The sequence below is a fragment of the Sparassis crispa genome (genome assembly GCF_003851025.1).
Source record: "Sparassis crispa DNA, contig_000004F, whole genome shotgun sequence".
Lineage (NCBI taxonomy): Eukaryota > Fungi > Basidiomycota > Agaricomycetes > Polyporales > Sparassidaceae > Sparassis > Sparassis crispa.
Window position 1 is genome coordinate 2,002,502 of NW_020939751.1, and position 16,093 is coordinate 2,018,594.

Here is a 16,093-nt window from a genome sequence, read left to right on the forward strand (position 1 = left end):
TCTTCGCCATCACGCTGGCCACGTCCACGAGACAAGAGAAATGCAAAACTTTGACTCGTTATGCCGACGTATGAGATAAAGTTAAACCAAGAAACGTTATAGATTCCTGCACGGATAAAAGTACAATCATATAGGTCTCAGAAATACACACCTAAAGTTTGGCCGTTACCGATTCTGCCGCACCACCGTCCCGCTGCCGCTCCTTTCGGGCCAAGAGCGCCTTCCCTGCGCGGCTCGCATTCGGCCGGCCAAGCTGAGCAGAAATCCACGCCCCCACCTCCGCAACCGCGTCCAAATTTCCATCTACTTCATGTCCACTATCGCGAAGTGCGTACAACACGTCCTCTGTCGCGACATTGCCTGTCGCTCCTGGGGAATACGGACACCCGCCGAGACCACCGACGGCGGCATCAATAGTCCGTATACCCATGGAAAGCGCAAGGAAAATGTTGATAAGTGAAGTACCGTACGTGTCATGGAAATGGACCTGCATGCAAGGCCTGTGAGGATGTACTCGAATAGCAGCGGAGGAGGAAGCGTACCGCAAGCTTGCTCGGCGGCACACCACGGTCGTCGCCCATGACCGTGGTGAGCAGCTCAGTGATGGCCGCTGGAGTACCCGCGCCGACGGTGTCTCCTAGGCTAACCTCGTAACAGCCCATGTCGAGCAGAGCGCGCGTTATGGCTTTCACCCGCAGCGGGTCCACCTTCCCGGTGTACGGGCACACGGCCACGACACTTACGTATCTGTTACGACGGATGGTCGGCGACGCGCAATGCGACGCAGAGGGCATCCGAAACCTGCACGTACCCTCGTACCCGGAGACCCTGTGACAGGGCCTGTCCTGTAACGTCCTGCAGCCGCTCAAGCGATTCAGCGATGGTGCAGTTCGTGTTCGCCAGACTGAATGCGTCCGTCGCCGCAGTGAACACCGCGATCTCGTCCGTCAGAGGTTCGCTAGACGGGGAAGGAGGATGCTCGGACAGCAGCGAGAGCAGCATATCAAGTCCCTTGACGTTTGGCACGAGCACCGGGTAGTGGTTCCCTTCCAGGCGCTCCATCGATGTAAGCACCTCTGCTGTACCTGCCATCTGTACCAACGACTATGAGCATATATCTACGAATGAAATCAAGCGTCTCACTTGGGGAACCCACTTCGGGCTCACGAAACTGCCCGACTCGATATTCTTCAGGCCTGCCCTGCCTAACCTCGTAACGAGTTCGGCCTTCAGTTGCGGTGGGATAATTGCCTTCTCGTTCTGTAGACCATCTCTCGGACCCACTTCGACAATCCTGACGTGGTTGGGGTTCGCACTGGTCGCGTAGGTGCATCGACCAGTCCTGAATAAGTCTCGGGCGCGTTTCACGGAAGAAAGCAGCGAACTAGCAGCTCCTCGGTGATGCATTACGCGTACTGCTTTCAAAAGTGAAGCGGAGAGGGTGTCGTACACGCTGAGAGCAGACTCAAGGGGAAAGCAGGTGACCCGATGTTACGGGCGCTAAAGTTGTCTTGCTCAGATCACCACCACCACTACTGAGCACTACTTGCCATCATCCATTCATTTTCCCGGCCCTTTCCATTCCGAACTCTCGCCAGCTGAGGCTGAGACAAAATGCCTTCGACTGAGTCCGGAGTGCCTTCGCAAGGCGCAGAGACACAGGCAGCACCGAAACCTCAAGATTGTCTTGCTTGCCGTGTGATTGGTACTGGAGCACTAGGTGGCTTGGGGGTTTATGCCCTCAATCAGTCTCGGGCACATATGCCAGGCTCGATTGCGGGGAAGCGAGTCATGGCTGGCCTTGGTGTCTGTACGCCCTGCATTTCTACAGATATTTCTGTCTAGGAGCTGAATATGATGTCCTACGATACTGCTAGGTTTTTTGGTTGCGAGTGCATTGCGATGGACCAAGTAGCACTCCCTTCAGAGTGACCTTTACAGTGTAGCAATACAAGATGACACACCCTATTCACCAGATACTCACGGACTGTGACTGTGCATGCTCCGTGTTGTCCTCAAGTCACCGTCTTTACTCTAAACATGGTTCCGAATACTTCCCAAACTTAAGCTGTCCGTGTACCTGCCTGGCGGGGAAGACCCAACTCGCCGATGTTGAATATGAATCTCTGTCGAATCTCCGTCGAATCTACACGGCTCGACACCAACATGTACGGAATTTTTTCGGTCCCATAGTCCATTGCAATTAATGGTACACAAATCATCTTAGGCAAAACCAAACAGACGGTTTACTACTTGACATACAGATTAAGGTGCTCAACCAGCCTGCGGAGAACGTCTTCCACATGGATGCGCTCTTCGAACCCATGATCCTCTCTCGGATAGATGACAAGTTGGGGCTTCACACTAGCGTGGCCAGCGCGCTCTACTCCTCGCAGCATGGCGATCGCCTGAGTGACGGGGACCACCTTGTCGTCCTTTCCGTGCAGGAAGAGCAGGGGTGCACGCACGTTCTTCGCGTCCTTCAGCGGACTGCCTCGCAAATAGACCGGTTCGCCCGGTGTCCAGGGACCGGCGCCTCCAAGATGAGCCTCCAAAATATGAATAAAACCTCAGTTACAAATAGGACTTATTCGGACTCACCTCGAAATCCGGCATGTCAGAAGTGGCGGCGAGCAGGCCCCAGTCTGATACCCCCGCACCGACAACGCCAGCCTTGAACGTGTTGTTGGGTCGTGTGCACCCCCACGCGGTGAGGAAACCGCCCTGGCTGTACCCAGCAATGGCGAGCTTGTCAGGGTCGACCATTCCTTGACCAATGCAGTGCTCGACCATCGTCTCAATATCTGTCCACTCCAGTGTCCCCATACCGCCGTTTGCCGCTTTCGCGAAGTTGTCACCCCGGCCTGAACCTGACCGAATACTATGAGGTGAGCGTCTGGCCTTCTGCGTTAATCGCTGCTACTTACTACCGCGGTAGTTCGGTGATAAAACGAGGTAACCATGAGAGGCGAGGAAGATACGCCAAGAACCCATGTCTAGTAAGGTTCAGCGTTACATCAGGGCGAAATTTATCGGCGAGTTTCTCACATAGTGGTAAAGCCAGCGTGTCACGCCTGGAAGTATAGTGTCAAAGTCTCGTCGCCTCATGATTTGTGTTGGGCACTTACGCGTAAGGACCGCCATGGGCGACAACCACAGTAGGGAGCTTCTTGAGTTCAGCACCTCTGGGATAAGAGAATACGCCTTGAATATTTTGACCGTCTGTACTATTCCACTCAAACGGCGTGGTCACCGGAGCTTTTGCGCTTGTAAACCAAGAATTATGCAAGGACAGCTTTTTTGACAGCGTGCCCTTCTTTCCCTTCTCGGTGACCCCGCACCAGACGTCCTCGGGCTTCCCGTGCACGCTGGAACTGACTAGTGCCACGAGGACGAAATGCCCATCCGCGGTCGATCTCATGTCCCAAGCCAAATACGAGACAGCCATGTCATTGTCCGTCTCGAAGGCAGTGAAGGCATTGTGGTCTTCATTGTAGACGTCGAATTTAGTATCAAGCCCAGAAGCGACCGCCACCGCATACTGAGAATCCACGCCGAGATCAGCAACCGTCTCGACATCATCGTCATCGCCGTAGGCGACATATGTAGCTGCAGAGGTGCCGTCTGATGCACGTTTCCAAAGGGCGTTAGACGAACAGTGGTAGGATGGCGATCGGACTTGGATGAAGACTAGCTCGCCATCGTGTCTCCAGATGGTGGGCCTTGCTGGCAATCTGGGGTATTCGAAGGTGCCGTGCACGTCTCCGGAATCGATGGAGACGATTGCCTCCGTTACTGGGAATGCGTGGCTTTCGAGGTCAGGATGGCTGAGCAAGCGATAAATGATGGAAGAGCTATCTGGGCTCCATGCGAAGGACTCTACGTGCGCATCGACGGAGACTAGTGTTCGTATACTGTTGATGGTGCATGACCATTTGCAAAGGCGTAAATCTGCATATGAATAACTTACCTCTTGGTAGAATGGCGTAGATCAATCAAGCAGAGAGAACCGATATCCTTTTTCTCTCTCCAGACCGAGATAGGCTCCTTGGTATCCTTGTAGGATGGTTTATTCTGCTGTATAAAAGCAAGGTAGTTGCCATCGGGTGAGATTACAAACGAATTGACGCCATTGTAACCGTCTAACGACGTGACCGCAGATGGTTCGTCGTCTTCCGTAGCAGAGATCGGGAGGGTGTATATCTGTGCGGGGTCTCCTGCCTTCTGATGATCGGACAGGAAGTAAATATCGGACGAGACTGGGTGGAACGCGGGCGAATAGTCGTTCATTGCGCCCGAGGTAAGCTTTCGCGCACCGTTTTCCTTGGATGTCTTTGCCAGCCATAGCGCAGATGTACGATTATCGCCAGCTTTGTACTTCGGGCCAACACAGTACACCACATGAACTGCGTCTTGAGAGAGCTTCAAGCCCGATATCTGATCTGAGGCAGCCATTTCTTCCGGCGAGAGTTTCTCCTGCTCCGGGAATTTAGACACTGGCGCGGCCATTCTGCGAGACAAACAATACTGGTCTGGGTAATACGTAATTTCAGTGGGTACTACAGATGGAGCTCACCGACCCTGTGCTGTGCTGAGGTTGTTACCGTCGGCGAGTCATGTTACACAGAGTTCGGCTTCGATCGATCGGGATCGATAGAGATAATTAAAGCTGTTTGAAGCCGCAAGTATTGCTCTACTATCGATGACCCGGATGTGCCATAATATGGCACTTCTGGTCCCGCAGCACGACATCTTGCTCAATTGTCTGCGGCATCTCAGATAATGTTTCTGTAGTATACAGAGTACCATACACCATTTTTTCGGATTTTTTTTAGTTGTATTGGACACCTTGGAGAGATGCCGAGGTGTGGCACCAGCCAAATACAGTCTTCCAATCCCGAATTTCTTGGGATCCAAGTGAGCCATCTTTGCTTCCCAAACTTTTACAGTATTAAATTAGAGTATGTATGACTCTCTGTCTATAATTTCGAGGGAATCGGACAGGAGGATCAAACCACAGAAGAAATTATGGCACTTCTGGGTCATATGGCATATCCGGGTCACTGATAGTAGTAGTGAACGTTGAGCATTATGGCGTACCGCTTGTACCTTTATTGTTATCAGCAAAGCGTACCAGCACAGCATAGCATATAGTCAGCATATCTTAGAAACAACCTATCCTAAATTGAATAATTATACTTACATAATACAAGAGGCTCAGATTTAATGTGTTTGCACTTGTTAGGATCCAAAGCCATCGACTTCTTCCTTTTCCGGATGTTCAAACCTTCATGTCGGCCACACCGTTCCCTCACGCCTAGCGGCACTCACGCGTCTACGATGCGCAATATTTCAGACATCATACAACCCACCCTCAGCTCTAACTGGTGCAAAATATCTCCATGCAAGCCTGTGCACACAATATGATCGGACGTGGAAGCGCTCGCAGTTTTAACGTGCAGGTGCATGTTCGCTCCCAGAGTCTCGTTGCTGTACCCTCCCGAGTCCACTGACTATCTCCATGTCCAAAGCCGTGCTTGCCCTTGTCCTAGACCCCTTGCTGTGCTTGCTGCACCAGGTGCATCAGCAAAACCCAACTTTTACTTAAAAGGGTACTTAAATGACTTAAATGGACTTACAATCCTTATTTAAGGGTATAAGGTCAAAAAGGAGCCTAATGCATATTACATGAGTGTCTGAAATCAGACTTATTGACACTTATTTGAAGACTTATTACCTTAAATAAGGGTTGTAAGACCGAAAAGTCAAAATAGCTCTGTAAGAAAAAGTTGGGTTTTGCTGATGTGTGGAAATATATTTCTTGTCCACTCTATCGGATCTGCACTAGGGTCGAAAAATCCAGATATTAGTTCAGACTCGGCGTGAACGTGCTCTGCATGATGAGGTCCGAGCATGCACGGCACATCACCGTATGTTATATTTATCTTTCAATTTCTCGTGCACATAATGATGCTTGACATCAAAATGTTTATGGCATCCAAGACAACAGCAGAATAGAGAAATTGAATCTCGCAGACGTTCACTGACACCAACGAAATCTGAACACGTGGTGAGCTGGGCCACATGATCGTGTAGCAGCTAGCCATGCAAGCTTCAGCTTCCTGCCAGGGTCTCAAGCTCGAGCTCCGAGTCAAGCTTCACTTGTTTATACGTCACTCAGCCCCAGTTCTCTCACAGTGCCCACTTTTTTAAACTTAAAGGGCAAAAGTTTTCATTCAACCCTTCATCATGTCCTGCCAGTGGACATCTGAGCTTAACTGTAGAACTGGCTGGGTGACTTCATCAGGAAAACCAAACTTTTCCTTAAAAGGGCACTTAAATGACTTAAATGGACTTATGATCCTTATTTAAGGGAATAAGGACAAAAAGGGCCTAAGCCATATTCCCTGAGTGTCTGAAATTTGACTTATTGACACTTATTTAAATACTTATGACCTGAAATAAGGGTTGTCAGACCTAAAAGTCTAAATAAGTCCCTAAGAAAAAGTTGGGTTTTCCTGATGGCCTTGGATGGTACGTGCCTGTCATCCGGCTGAAAGCATCTGTATGAATGGTTCTTCTGCTGTTATTTCTACATGATGAAATGTGTACATGCTCTATGAAGCATACTACTACTAGCACAGCATGTACAATAGCGCGCTCCAGTCCTTTCAAGTGTCTCAGTGTCTAGATCATCACTCTAGTGCCCCTTGCTTGTCCTGGCGTCCTTGTAATTCATCACAAACCAGCTAACACTCTCCTCTAATGCTGTGTGAAGCAAGCCACGGTCAGCTTTATTAACGAGGCTAGCGGGAGCAGTCTATGAACCTTCCTTGAACGGCGTGAACTTGAACTCGCCAATGAGTGACAGCAGCTTCTTGTTTGATGCAGGCTTGCAGAACTGGCCGTCAGTGTGGCTGGTATTGAAGGTGTACTCGTCCTTGAACTCCATCGCTTTCACGATCACGTCCACGACTGCTTGATGCTTATCTCCTCATGTTCCTCCGCCGCATGCCACACATCAGGCCAGCCATGGCACAGAAATTTAATATGTGATACGGAAGAGATGTAGATGAATGTGTACTAGAGAGGATGAGTGGCTTGACATCTTTGTATTCCTGCAGCTGCCAGATGAAGAGCTTCGCGAGATCGTGAGAGTAGATGAACTGTCGCAGGGGCTTCCCGGTGTCCTCCACAATGAATGGCGTGCCGTTCTCTGCGGACAGAGTCAGTGGCGTAAAAACGAGATAGGGCAGAGAGCATACTCTTCACGAGGTAGCACTTGTGGATGAGCCCTGGGATGACATGTGCGCTCTCGAGATCACTGAGGCACACATTCAGGTCAGAAAAAAAAATAGGAGATGCGGATGACTGACTAGTTATCGTGTGGGCCAAAGATGTTCATCGGGATAGCGGATGTGATGTTGCATCCGTACTGGTCCTTGTACATGCTGCACAATCCAGGAATTAAGACGATGGACTGGACCTGGTGACTTGGACGTGGCACTCACTGTCCACCAGCCTCTTTGCCTGCATGTAGCTGAAGTTGCTCTCATGTGGGAGGCCGAGGTGGATCTTCGTCTCATTCAGTGGGTATCAAACTTTGTCTGGGAAGACACAGGTCAAGAGACAGGAGATGTCCTTCTTGATGCCAAAGAGGTACAAGGTGTACAAGACATTGTTGTTGATCAAGACATTGTCTCTGAGGAAAGTGAGCTGCGGGTCCGTATAAGCCATTAATCTGTGAGAAGGTGGGAGTACAACTGACTTGTAACTTCATGTCGATGAAGACACACCCAACTACGTGGCATGCAAGCTTCAGCTTCCTGCCAGCAATCCTCATCCCCTGCTCTTCAATCCTCATCCTCAGCTCTTCGACCACCCTGAGGGTTGCTTAGAGACTGTACTGGGTTGAGTAATGGTGAGCCACACCATTACTCAACCCAGTACAGTCTCTTCCGAAGAAATTGTTACTGGTATGCCAGCATAGTCTACACGCTTCTCATGAGGACCCAGAATCCTGCCCCAACCCTACCCGGCAAGGCTAGTGGTAGCACACAGACTCAGATGGCTCCCCAGCCTGATCCCCAGCCAACTCATCATTATCCACCTGACTCCCAGCCAGCTCATCAGCATGAGAACTGGGGCAATTCAGGGTGTTAGGGAATCTTCTCAATCATACCTGCTGAGAAGGCTCGGGAACGTGCAGAGAAGGTTTGCATCTTGTTTGAAGAGGAGAAGGCCCATATTTTGAATGCACGTACAAAGTTGGGAGCAACCCTCGGGATGGTCAAAGAGCTGAGGATGAGGATTGAAGAGCAGGAGATGAGAATTGCTGGCAGGAAGCTGAAGCTTGCATGGCTAGCCACTACACGATCATGTGACCCAGCTCACCACGCGTCTTCGGTTCGGTTTCGAACAATGAAGACTCTTTCTTTGTTCGTCTAGCTCGTACCGCCATGTCTCATAATCCTAAAACACCTTCGAATTCGAGATATCGCTCTCGATCAGAGGCGAAGATGCCACTCACACCCTCCCTCACTGCTGGTCTGAATTCACTCAGTCTCGCCCCGTCGTCGACGAAATCGAGATCAGACTTGTCTATGGCAAATCCTTTCTTGTTGAGTCGCCCAGGATCTCCTACTATGCGGGGAACATCTGGAAGTACTAGTGCTAGCACGAGCAAGGGCAAGAGCAAGAGCAGGCCCGCGTCGCCCATCAAGCGACAAACGAGTGGCGCCCTCCAAGTTTCAGAGAGCCTGCATCGCCAGGCGAGCACTGGAGTCTTGAGGAAGGGCGGTGTAGAGAGCAAACTGGACGTGATCACGCACGACTACGTGCCGCCCAAGTCGGAGAAGAGGTCAAAATCTCAGCCTTCGGTGCGTTCTCACTCGTCGAGCCATGCCATTGTGGAATTAAGCGACAACGTCCAGAGGGACACCCGTGATAGGTTCATTACTGTGCGCGACCCTACAGATGAGGTAGCGGCGACACTCGACTTGATGTCGCTGAACCCGCAATCTGCGTCGCCTGGGCACACGGCACGCCTCGCGGCTGCCACTGGTGTGCCACTGAACCGACGTGTTCTTTCTTACCATGAGCCCCCACCAGCATCGTCCTCGGACCCTCTCCTTGCACAGGCGCGCGAGTTTGCCAGGCCGCTTTACGCACGGCCGGGTGCTCTGCCGAACTCTACATCCTCAACCACCAGCAAGGGCAGGAAGATTGCGACTCAGCCAGAGCGCGTGCTAGACGCGCCCGGCATGGTGGACGATTTCTACCTCAATCTAGTCGCGTGGAGCTCGCTGAACATACTTGCTGTCGCGCTTGCAGAAAATACATACATCTGGCGCGCAGATTCGGGCGAGGTCGTGCACTTGGGCGAGGCCCCAGAGGCGACGTACGTCGCTGCGGTCGACTTTTCGAACGATGGACAGTTTCTGGGTGTCGGACTTGGCTCGGGCGCAGTCGAGCTCTGGGACGTGGAAACGCAGACGAAGTTGCGCACGATGGCAGGGCATGCGAGCCAAGTTGCGTGCCTGTCGTGGTACGAGCACCTGCTGACCTCCGGGTGTGGAGACGGCAGCATTTGGCATCATGATGTGCGTGTTGCACGGCACAAAGTCGGAGAGCTCATGGGACACCAGGGCGAGGTGTGTGGGTTGAAGTGGCGGAGCGATGGCGAGCTCCTCGCCAGTGGTGGAAATGATAACGTAGTGAACGTCTGGGACGGGCGTGTCGGAGACGTCTCGCCGGGAACTCGATCCGCTGCTCGCTGGACGAAGCGAAACCATACTGCTGCTGTCAAGGTATGTGACTTGTGCTGGAGCTATAGGTGCGTCTGACAGCCGACTCTCGCAGGCAGTTGCATGGTGCCCGTGGCAGCCGTCCCTACTGGCGTCAGGCGGTGGTACGTCCGACGCGACGGTGCATATATGGAACACCACCACCGGTGCGCGCCTGCATTCGCTGGTCACGCCGTCGCAGGTCACGTCGATCCAATGGTCTCCGCACAAGAAGGAATTCCTCACAACGCACGGCTACCCGACAAACGCGCTCATGGTGCATTCCTATCCTTCGATGGAACGCGTCGTCGAGATCCGTGACGCGCACGACTCGCGCGTGCTCTGGAGCGCGCTGGGCCCTGCTGGTGACATGGTGTGCACGGGGGCGGGAGATGAAAATCTGAAGTTCTGGCGCATCTGGGATGTGCCTAGGGTCAAGAAGGGCAAAGAGGCGAAGGACACTGGCAGAACCAGCAGCACTAGGAGTGGGATTTTGAGCATCCGGTAGATGTACTGGAATGCGATTTGGAACATCTTTTGACCGAATGTAATGTCGACAGGATCTTTGATGAAATGGAACGACTGACGACTGACCTGTGTGCGCTCCACGGACAAGTAGTACCGATGTATTGCAAGTCGAATGATCATGGGGGCAAATGGATTGATACTTGCATGAGATCGCTCTGCGACCGGTCCACCGTATTCTTGACAATCCCAAACCAGTCTGGAGACTAATTGTACTGAGATGGACCTAGACTCAAAATACGTGCAGGGAAGTGTGAGAACAGAGGCAGAAAGAGGATCAATCTTGTCTCGCACAAAGTACAACAAGCGGGTAAACCACCAACGAAATTTCTCGGCTACAGCTCGACTTCCCGAACACCATCCTTGTCTACCACCTTCACCTTGTATCTCCCTGGCGCCACAATCAGCCGCTTCGCGACCTCGTCGATGCACCTCCGCAAGACAGCGAGACCTTCCTCCAGCGTTGCTTCCGGATTATGATAACTACGATGGATCAGACACCCGACAACAGTGCGAAACGCGCATCGCACACTCACCGATCGAGTAAACTGAGTGCAAAGTAGCTGCCGTAGCCGTGCGCGGCAAACGGGACACTTGCTTGCGTGCCGAGGTAGTCGACCCAGTATAGATGAGGGCTGTGTGTGCTCGTGTCGTACCCGCCGAGAAGGAGGTTGACTGCATACGGTCGGCGTGACCGAGCAGAATCTGCGAGAGCACGGCGTATCCAGGACGCGGCTGAGGGCGGGCGCAGTGCATAGTCGTTGCGGATCTGGTATAGACGGATGTTTCTCTCCACGTATTCGGCGAACTGCACGGTGTCACCTGCATTACATTGGCGTGTCGAGGTCAAATTTTCTAGAAGATATACGCATTTGCGTACCTGGTTCTCCAGAGTAAGCCATGAGAAGGTTGGGACCTAGGACCTTTATTTTGTCCTCGTCCGACTTCATCTTGATGATGGAGCGTGCGGCGGTCATGTCAGCGGCAACTATAACATAGCCCTTGCCCGTCAAAGCAAATGAAATATCCATGATGGGCTCGTCGTCGTGGTCGTCGGAAGAGTTGGCGGAGGAGAGATGCGGACTATACTTGCAAGCAGTACGCGTGTGCTCGACGCGTCACCGTCACGGTCATGCCAGATCGGCATATTCCGAGACTCCGATCTAAGTCTGTTTACAGCGTGTTGCATAATTGCGAAACCCTGTAGCTCGTTGCAACCGTACCGACCGACCACCATCATCGAGACGAGTTCACACTTCTGGCATCTCTGTCAAGAATTTCAACCCGGGAGATTGAAGACCTTTGGAACGACTGCACGCACTACACTCAATCGAGGTTACTTGCGTGCAGTCTCTAAGTCTCAGAAAGCTTTCCTGTCGGAGCGATCCTCTTGTGTTATACCAGCAAACGGAACCGGAATCGCACTGGTTCATGAGTTGATACAAACCTCTTTCGTCAAATTTCCATTTCGCAATATCCTCTAGAGGACAGTCAAAGTGCGTATGTCATCAAAAACGGCCTGAAATACCTAATAATCCACCTAATAATCCACCATTCAAGTCATGACGACCCGTAGTCTGTTGCACAGACACCATCCGCGCGTGTAAAGCGGTGAATTCACAGTCACCGCTCAGCACGCATGCGTGGTCTCAGAAGCTATACCTGCCTTCCAGGCTTCTACCGATGTTTGCATTTCAGCGAATTGACTTGCATATTAGATATTTGCTACAACATCCTTGAAACAACCACTGGTCGGACAGCCGTCTAGTTGCACACCTTACGTACCCCTCCCCGTAGATAGGTTGATATCGGGGCCTCAAAACATTATTCAGACATCCTCGGTGACAGTCGATGATCCGATAGAGATTTCATGCTGCACCATTTTGCATATTTGAACCAACCGGATGCCATCTGCATTCATAAGAACTGCAAATAAACTGGCGCGCTATTTGTCTCGTGCAGATATCGCAAAGGTCCGTCAGTCAATGAAATCCGTCGTTATGTAGACGCAGGCAGGACCCCCGACAATTGCTGAATAGGCCTGATCTGGAGAGGGCAAAAATGTCCGTTGGGAAAAGGCCGTTTCGGGCCCAAAATGTCCGTGAAAAATTAAGCCTCACCACATTTTTTGCCTCCGCGGTCCACGTTTCTCTTCAGGTTTTAACCCTAAAAAGGTAGTTTTGGGCGCTTCTGAGCCGGCGGCTATGCCGCCTCCTCCTCGGCCCTGCCCGCTCTCCCTCGCCGGCCTTCCACAAGCGTTTGTCCGGCCTCGAATCAGGCCGCTGCCTCCCCGATGTCCGCGAAATGGCTCAGGCTATCCGGCGGTCAACCCCCCTGATTTGTCCGTGAATACCAGGCATGAGGCTCTCGAAAGTTCAAAATTTGTCCGTAACTGGTTCAGGGACCTTCCCCAATTGTCGGGGGTCCTACGCAGGCCTGGCGCCGATCACATCGCTTTGGATAAATTCCCATATATGGGAGTCGAGTATGTACGATACACTGAGCTACGACACTCGAACTCTCTTGCATTACTTTGAGCAGCGTCGTGTGCGCTTTTTTGTTTGATTGCTCTTCGTCCAACCTATTGCCTCAGAGTTCCCAGTTCGAACAGACGGATCGACCTGGTCCCTGCGGACAGCGGTGCCTCCTGACTAGTATGAATACAATGTCGATGGCAGGTGAGACAGCGGATGCAAGTTACTAGGGGCAAACTCCTGGCGGCTAGGCCGTAAAATCGTGTGGTACTTAAAGGTAGAGCGGATGGGAATGCCTTTCTTGCGCCTCTTAACACCGTCCATTACTCCCGTCGTCCGCAAGGCAAGCTCATCCTCCAATTGAATAGTGGTGGAGATACAATACTGATTGAAGCTATCTTTAGCCGATCAAACAGCACGACAGTAGATCCATGGCGAACACCAATCCGAGAAATTGGACAACGGCGAACCGTGAGCCGGCAGTTTAACCCTTTTCCTCAGGAGAGTATTAGGACGTAGCACTAACTTGGGTCCTTTTACAGAGCCTATGACCCAGAAGCAAGCTGCCTGCATCGCCAGATTGGCGTTTTACCAACACATCAATATGAACATAGCGCATTTGCGACACAGGATCTCCAAGGCAGATGCGAGCGAGCTAATAACGATGATAAATGCTGGTCGGGTGCCGTCTCAGCAGCATCTGCTTGCGCTTGGACAGCAACAAGTCAGTCACCATGTGCTTGCAATATGGAGGAGACACTGATTCCGTGTGAATAGATTATTCACCCGCAAGATCCATTCACTCTGGGGCATGCGAACAATCTCGCTACCCACGGTCAGAGAACGTACTTGACCGAGTTGTTGACAGAGCGTGGCATGGTTGTCCACATCAGAGATGATCTGACAGTCGCAGAGGCTTCGGTTGTCATCGCAGCGTTGAGGAAGTTTTTTTGAAGAGGCCCCGCGGTCCACCACTGTAAACAGTCCTGTTGGGATCACGAATAGGCCTGCGAGCCCGTCTTGGATGTCTCTACTCACTGTCTTGATCCCGCTCTGTCTCGCGCACGATGCCTTCGCCATACACCGCGCTATCGGCGGTCTTGATCCCGCAATAAAGCTCGCCGCCGACCAATGTTTCTCGAATCAGACTGAGGACTTCCCCGTAGACGTGCTCGGATACGGCGCAGGAAAATGTCCCATCCTCATCAACTGCGTGTTCGACAACCTCAGCGCGGCGAATCAGGCAGGCCTCAGTGCAGGTGCAAGTATCGCAGCGCTGCTGCCTACTATCTTGGCGTTGGCCGGTGAGTATCTTGCGAAGGAAACTTGTAGTATGCACTGTGAGTCTTGACGAGGTATTTGCCATGTTGCGTACAGGTGCAGGACCGGTCGATCTCATCCGACTATCATTCACTTCACCTTTGCGAGCGGTTGCAACCTGCTTGTTCGGCGTAGGGCTTCCCTCAGGTCTCTTCCGCCAACTGCGTCCCTCCTCCATGGAAGTTTCCCACTCGGTCTCCCGCGTCGACGAACGCACGCAATTATGGATAATCCTCACCCCAATCCCAACATCCGCCTTGTTCGTTGCTAAGCGCATTGGTGTGGATCTCACTATTGTGGCGCTCGCCGGTGTCATGCTCTGGCGGTGAGTTGCGATTGCCCCACTTGGCTGAGAGGACTGCTGGCTCACATGTTATATACGTCATACGGTGCTCATCCGTAATAGGAATACTCTCGTCTCGTCAGTGACAATAGTAACCTTTCGCTGCGAATATTCGTGGCTCTTGCTCTGCTGGCCCATGGCGTGTGTCCTCTGGCTTATCCTCGGTGTTGTCAGCCTGCGCGTTCTCGCGAAAGATGTCTCTATCGAGGCAGATGGTCGTCCGACGAATTGGCTATCGGTCCTGTGTATGCCATACGTCTGTGAACCGCCAGCTCCACCGGTCGCTGAGACGCGCGATGTCGAAGAGACGGATGTCTTAGCTCCGGCTGGTGGGCCGACGAAGGAGGACGGAGAGTGGGTGGTGGACACGGAAGGGCAATTGGTATACGGGCTGCATTCCGCAGAAGCATTGCCAGTCCAGGAGATGCAGACGCCAAACTCGACAGCCGGCCTGCTTTCGCCAAAACCGCACCCCTCTAGGCCCGCTTCCTCAGGCACTTGGCGCTCTGCCGCGCGCAGAGGAATTCACTCCGGAGACAGGCACCGCAGCAGGTTGGCGGCCGCGCGGTTGTGCAGAATCACGGTGCGCATCACGATGCGGCATGCTACTCTCTGGGGTTGGTACGAAGCGGGGCTGGAGGTGGTAGTCGTTGGCATCTACCTGTACGCCACGTTCGTGCTTGGCAGTATTCTCTTCCTGACGGGGCAAACGAGTATCGAGTACACTGTGCTACTGGTGCTGAGCTTGAGCGCCATCAGGATCGCGGAAGCAGTTGCCTTATAGCAGAAGGTTCGAAATCAAGGCTTGTCATTCTCATCGTTTGCATCCTCATCGATGACTAGTCGTTGGTGAGTTTCCGTTTCGCAACTGTGAACTCCGGTTGCATTCTTGGAATCAGGCTGCTTCGTTCCCCGCATCTATGCGGCCGCAGCACTGATCGTTGGAAGAAATCAGCTACGACAACCACTTATCCAAGCAGTTTAGATTCCCATTCGTCGGGCGTGGACCGAGAAGTCGACGAGGAGCTCATCTTCTGTGGCGTCCACGCTAAGTGGACCTCGCATCGACTCGAGCGGAACGGCTCATGAGTCGTGAACTAAGAAGCTTGAAGGCAAACAGGTTGACAACAACTGAACATACTAGTTCCAATCCGAGTACGACAATTATGCACTTATCCGGTTCTGATACGGAAGAAAGGCTCAAGCAGTGCTCCGACTCGGTCGAGCTCATGGACTGGAGTCCTTGCCATCCATCCGCATTCCATGATCAGCGGGATCGATGTATGCGCCCGAAGACGGGCTTCCATGAGCCACTCTACCGCTGCCGCGCAATGCAGAACATCGTACGTCGTGTGAGGACTCACCGGAGTAAGCATCCAATGGCTGAACCAACTCCTGTTCGATTCCGTGATCAACACGGTAATGAGATTCAAACGTTCCAGGATCACGGAAAATCGCGATGAATTACCGATGCATATACCACGCAAACACCAGCCAACAGCCCATAGTGAAGTGAGGATCGAGAGGATCATCCACGAGCCTCTACCTCAAGTTCCATTATCACACGCGTGCACTTCCAGAAGGCAAGGTACAACACACCTTCGCGGGAATTAATAACCTCATAACACACTTCTGAGAGATAGAAC

At 52.2% G+C, this 16,093-nt stretch overlaps 8 protein-coding genes across 8 annotated transcripts; 3 read left to right on the plus strand and 5 right to left on the minus strand.

Annotated features, from left to right (window-relative positions):
* Positions 1-151: 151 nt before the first annotated feature.
* SCP_0506980 (aldolase) lies at positions 152-1,407 on the minus strand (the record flags this gene model as incomplete). The annotated part of the gene is made up of 4 exons (XM_027758755.1): positions 152-487; positions 543-747; positions 812-1,092; positions 1,144-1,407. The coding sequence occupies 4 exons, from the start codon at positions 1,405-1,407 to the stop codon at positions 152-154; spliced, it is 1,086 nt and encodes a 361-aa protein (XP_027614556.1).
* Positions 1,408-2,249: 842 nt separating this feature from the next.
* On the minus strand, positions 2,250-4,509 carry SCP_0506990 (hypothetical protein; the record flags this gene model as incomplete). The annotated part of the gene is made up of 6 exons (XM_027758756.1): positions 2,250-2,549; positions 2,602-2,870; positions 2,928-2,996; positions 3,049-3,074; positions 3,129-3,914; positions 3,971-4,509. The coding sequence occupies 6 exons, from the start codon at positions 4,507-4,509 to the stop codon at positions 2,250-2,252; spliced, it is 1,989 nt and encodes a 662-aa protein (XP_027614557.1).
* A 2,311-nt stretch (positions 4,510-6,820) lies between these two features.
* On the minus strand, positions 6,821-7,780 carry SCP_0507000 (predicted protein; the record flags this gene model as incomplete). The annotated part of the gene is made up of 7 exons (XM_027758757.1): positions 6,821-6,990; positions 7,085-7,216; positions 7,266-7,324; positions 7,377-7,451; positions 7,512-7,540; positions 7,603-7,716; positions 7,769-7,780. The coding sequence occupies 7 exons, from the start codon at positions 7,778-7,780 to the stop codon at positions 6,821-6,823; spliced, it is 591 nt and encodes a 196-aa protein (XP_027614558.1).
* A 679-nt stretch (positions 7,781-8,459) lies between these two features.
* Positions 8,460-10,293, plus strand: SCP_0507010 (WD repeat-containing protein; the record flags this gene model as incomplete). Its single annotated transcript, XM_027758758.1, has 3 exons — positions 8,460-8,879; positions 8,934-9,809; positions 9,862-10,293. The coding sequence occupies 3 exons, from the start codon at positions 8,460-8,462 to the stop codon at positions 10,291-10,293; spliced, it is 1,728 nt and encodes a 575-aa protein (XP_027614559.1).
* Positions 10,294-10,645: 352 nt separating this feature from the next.
* SCP_0507020 (Probable proteasome subunit beta type-4) lies at positions 10,646-11,341 on the minus strand (the record flags this gene model as incomplete). The annotated part of the gene is made up of 3 exons (XM_027758759.1): positions 10,646-10,793; positions 10,847-11,132; positions 11,191-11,341. 3 exons carry the CDS (start codon positions 11,339-11,341, stop codon positions 10,646-10,648), a joined length of 585 nt encoding a protein of 194 aa, XP_027614560.1.
* A 1,729-nt stretch (positions 11,342-13,070) lies between these two features.
* On the plus strand, positions 13,071-13,738 carry SCP_0507030 (hypothetical protein; the record flags this gene model as incomplete). The annotated part of the gene is made up of 4 exons (XM_027758760.1): positions 13,071-13,127; positions 13,189-13,255; positions 13,327-13,508; positions 13,562-13,738. 4 exons carry the CDS (start codon positions 13,071-13,073, stop codon positions 13,736-13,738), a joined length of 483 nt encoding a protein of 160 aa, XP_027614561.1.
* A 70-nt stretch (positions 13,739-13,808) lies between these two features.
* Positions 13,809-15,231, plus strand: SCP_0507040 (hypothetical protein; the record flags this gene model as incomplete). The annotated part of the gene is made up of 3 exons (XM_027758761.1): positions 13,809-14,088; positions 14,162-14,429; positions 14,511-15,231. The coding sequence occupies 3 exons, from the start codon at positions 13,809-13,811 to the stop codon at positions 15,229-15,231; spliced, it is 1,269 nt and encodes a 422-aa protein (XP_027614562.1).
* Positions 15,232-15,619: 388 nt separating this feature from the next.
* SCP_0507050 (hypothetical protein) lies at positions 15,620-16,070 on the minus strand (the record flags this gene model as incomplete). Its single annotated transcript, XM_027758762.1, has 3 exons — positions 15,620-15,842; positions 15,916-15,989; positions 16,047-16,070. The coding sequence occupies 3 exons, from the start codon at positions 16,068-16,070 to the stop codon at positions 15,620-15,622; spliced, it is 321 nt and encodes a 106-aa protein (XP_027614563.1).
* Between the last annotated feature and the right edge of the window lie 23 nt (positions 16,071-16,093).